Source organism: Saccopteryx leptura, chromosome 10, assembly GCF_036850995.1.
Source record: "Saccopteryx leptura isolate mSacLep1 chromosome 10, mSacLep1_pri_phased_curated, whole genome shotgun sequence".
In the NCBI taxonomy this organism is placed as follows: domain Eukaryota; kingdom Metazoa; phylum Chordata; class Mammalia; order Chiroptera; family Emballonuridae; genus Saccopteryx; species Saccopteryx leptura.
In genome coordinates, this window is record NC_089512.1 from 9,024,666 (window position 1) to 9,028,992 (window position 4,327).

The 4,327-nt window shown below is 46.7% G+C and overlaps 1 protein-coding gene across 1 annotated transcript; it reads left to right on the forward strand.

The window, feature by feature from the left end:
• The first annotated feature begins 222 nt into the window (after positions 1–222).
• On the forward strand, positions 223–1,656 carry LOC136382103 (C-C chemokine receptor type 1-like). Its single transcript, XM_066351008.1, has one exon. It carries the CDS (start codon positions 223–225, stop codon positions 1,228–1,230), a length of 1,008 nt encoding a protein of 335 aa, XP_066207105.1. The 3' UTR covers positions 1,231–1,656.
• The last annotated feature ends 2,671 nt before the right edge of the window (positions 1,657–4,327 follow it).

Sequence of the window (4,327 nt, forward strand, 5' to 3'; positions counted from 1 at the left end):
CACAGTCCCCAATAAGCGGCAGTTTCCACAAGGGCAGAGAGACCCTGGAACCCCCTAGCTCCACACTGGGTCCCAGGACATGGTACACGGTGGGCACTCAGTAAACAGTTGTGAAGGGGTTGAGACATAATCTGTGCCTTGTCTTTTTTGTCCAGAGCCCACTGCCTGTAACTGCAAAGTAAAAAAAGAAACCACCTTCCTGGACCCACGGGAGAAAGCAGGATGGAAATTCCAACCAGTACAGTGGACTGGGACAGGACCACAGAATTTGAGTATGTGGACTCAACCCCATGCCAGAAAGAAGACTTGAGGTCTTTTGGAGCTCAGCTGCTGCCCCCTTTGTACTCCCTGGTATTTGTCATTGGCCTGGTCGGCAACATCCTGGTGGTCCTGGTCCTCTTGCAACACAAGAGGCTCAAGAACATGACCAACATCTACGTCCTCAACCTGGCCATTTCTGACCTGCTTTTTCTCTTCACGCTGCCCTTCTGGATTCACTACTATCGGACAGATAACTGGGTGTTCGGCACTGTCACATGCAAGTTGCTGTCGGGGCTTTATTACGTAGGTCTGTACAGTGAGATCTTCTTCATCATCCTGCTGACCATCGACAGGTACCTGGCCATCGTCCATGCTGTGTTTGCCCTGCGGGTCCGGACCGTCACATTTGGTATCATCACCAGCGTAGTCAGCTGGGTCCTGGCCTTCCTGGCTGCCATCCCGGGCTTTTACTTCTCTAAGTCCCAGAAAGAGTTCAATCGTTACTCCTGCAGCATTTATTTCCCTTATAAATACCTCAATCAGTGGAAACGGATCCAGGCTTTGAAACTGAACATCCTGGGGCTGGTCTTGCCTCTGGTGATCATGATCGTCTGCTACACGGGGATCATAAAGATTCTGCTCAGACGGCCCAATGAGAGGAAGTCCAAAGCCATCCGTCTGATTATTGTCATTATGATCATCTTTTTTCTCTTTTGGACGCCCTTCAATCTGACTATGTCTATTTATGCTTTTGAAATCGTGCCTTTCGATAATAACTGTGAGAAGAGCAAACAGCTGGAGCTGGCCATTCAGGTGACAGAGGTGATCTCCTACATGCACTGCTGTGTCAACCCCATCATCTACGTCTTTGTGGGCGAGAGGTTCCGCGAGTACCTGCGTCAGCTGTTCCACAGGCTCCTGTCCCTGAGCCCGGAGAAACGGCTCCCCTTCTTCCACACCCAGAAGTAGGACAGAGTCAGCTCCATGTCCCCCTGCACAGGGGAGCAGGAACTCTCTGATGGGATCAGACTCATGCGTAGCTAGACTGACCTGCCAGGCCCAGTGGTTGGAGGGGAGGCAGCTTCAGTGTCTCGGCCGGATTGTGAGCACTGACCAGTGTGGAGCGACGCCACCTGGGGTTGAGGTGGATCACCTCTGGGGCTAGACGGTTTCCTGTGAGCTTCTCCCTGGAGATAAATGAGTGAGCTAGGTCATTCCAGAATACGGAACAAAGGGCGCCAGCCAAGGGCTTGGGCCAAACAGGGTTTCAGATTTGTGAACATGAACATTTGTAAACAAAGCCAGTGAACATCCTCTCACCTCCACCCCCACCACCAGTGAACTCGGAAACAGTGATTTACACATTGACTCAGCTCTGAGCCAGGAGCCTATCAGGAGCCAGCAGCTGCATCCATACCCCCTCCACAGCCCCCAGCAGGGATTTAGGCTGCTGGAAACCCTGAGGAGCCTAGAACTCATGATGGAAGGGCTTGAACCAAAGGAGAGACAGAATTGGGGAACTGTCATTGGCATCAAAACTTCCCTTATAGAGAATTATGTTAGTCACTAAAATCAAACCATTCAGGCTGAGGACTAGACCCAGACCTTGTGTATAATGTGTTGTACTTTAGAAAATAGCCATAGAAGGAAAGTAGTTATTGTTTCAAAAACCCAGACATCAAAATCACCCCTAAATCCCTCTACCCCATTATAGACAATGTACATTTTTGATGAACTTTCTTTTAGTTTATGTTTTCTCTTGTGCACATTCATGAGTATAAGAAAGATAGACTTGGCCCTGGCCGGTTGGCTCAGCGGTAGAGCATCGGCCTGGCGTGCGGGGGACCCGGGTTTGATTCCCACCCGGGTTTGATTCCCGGCCAGGGCACATAGGAGAAGCGCCCATTTGCTTCTCCACCGCCCCCCCTTCCTCTCTGTCTCTCTCTTCCCCTCCCGCAGCCAAGGCTCCATTGGAGCAAAGATGGCCCGGTCTCTGGGGATGGCTCCTTGGACTCTGTCCCAGGCGCTGTAGTGGCTCTGGTCGCGGCAGAGCGACGCCCCGGAGGGCGTGCCGGGTGGATCCCGGTCGGGCGCATGCGGGAGTCTGTCTGACTGTCTTTCCCCGTTTCCAGCTTCAGAAAAATACAAAAAAAAAAGATAGACTTGTGTTCTCATCCTTCTGCTCTTGTTCTTTTTAAGTAGTAGCACGTTGATTCACTTTCCCAGCTCAATCCATTATTACAAAGCATTGTTTATGGTGTCGGCACTGAAATCCACGGCACAGACGCACTCAGATTGACTCGTGGTGCTTGCACAAATCAATTCACTCCCACGTGGTGACTGAGGACCTGCTCCCGTCAAAGCAACCCTGGGAGACGCAAGTGCAGGTGGGAGGGGCGTTCTCCAAGAGCCCTGTGCTCAGTGAGGTGACAGCCCCAGGGATGCCAACAGAGCCTGGGCGGGGTGGGTGGGGCTGAGACCAGGGATATAAGACCACTGTGAGTAGAGCCTGCCACTCACACATGCACCGCATCCTTCCATGTGCCATGATGGGAAGGAGCCTAATGAGGTGGTCAGTTTGACCAGGGAAACAGGTCTGATAGAGATTCCTGGCAGGGACTGGGAAGGCCAGCACCAAATCACTGTGTAGCTTTTATTCATTCTAAAATCATTCTGTCTTAGCTTTTAATTTATCAAATATAAAACCTATTTGAAACTATAGTTAGGTGAAACTGTGAATATGAAAAGTATTTTACTGGAAAAGAAATTGACTTGCTTATAAATAGATACACATTATAAAACATAAAATCGAAAAATGGTAACAGAAAAAAAATGTATGTAACAAACTAAAAATTAAGACCAATATGCTACTATCAACTCCCCTAATGTATCAGAAAATTTTATAAATCAATAGGAAAACCACTTGGATTTTTCTATCTCATAATTATTCTATATGCCCTATTATAAAAATATTAGGAAATATATTAACAGATAAGTCATAGAAGAAATGCAGTGGTCATTAATATGAAATCTCAATTACATTAGTAATCAAAGATACGCTAAAGACAGTGAAACAGTTCTTTTGCCTGTTAAGATGATAACCAGATGTCATTTAATTTTATTTTTGAAAATATTCAAAGCTGGTAAGGATGCTGTGACCCAGTCCCTGTCACATATTTCTGATGGAAATGTAAATCAGTGCTGTGTTTCTGAAAAGCGCTTTGGAAATGGGTATAAAGATCATTTGAAAAACTCACCTTATAATCCTGCTTCCAGGATCCGTCACAGATAAGGGTAAAAAGCAGCACATCTGGAAAGATCGATACTTGAGGAAGAGTTCAATAACTGTTGTTATTATGAGCTAGGATACCGACATGAATGACTTCTAAAAAATTTATTGACATGTGAATATTGTTGTATTGTTAATGTCAAATAAAAATAATACAGAATTCTTCTGGCTCAGTGTGTCTGTAAAGTCATGGTGCACTTTTGACCAGTCACAGGAAAGCAACAAAAAGACGATAGAAATGTGAATTCTGCACCAAATAAAAGAAAAACACTCCCAGTTTCATACCTATTCAGTGCAGTTCAATGTGGGCTCACGCACAGATATTTTAGGGCTCCTTAGGTAGCTATCCTGTATAGCCTCTACAGACTCATCACTGACTGATGGCCTACCAGAACGGGGTTTCTCCACCAAACTGTCGGTTTCCTTCAACTGCTTATCCCACCGAATAATGTTATTCCTATATGGTGAGCTTTGTTATAAACACCCCGATATTCACGTTGCACTTTGTTCACGGATTCGAATTTAGCGAGCCACAGAACACACTGAACTTTCCTCTGTATCGTCCATATCTCAACTGGCATGGCCGTGGGCTGCTCCGCTCTATACACGGGTGTGATGTCATCATCTGCGCAGGCGCACACGCTGCCATATCATCCTACAGAAACTGGGAGGGTTCTTTTATTTGGTGCAGATTTCACATTTCTATCATCTTTTGTTGCTTTCCTGTGACCGGTCAAAAGTGCACCATGACTTTACAGACACACTGTATATATACAG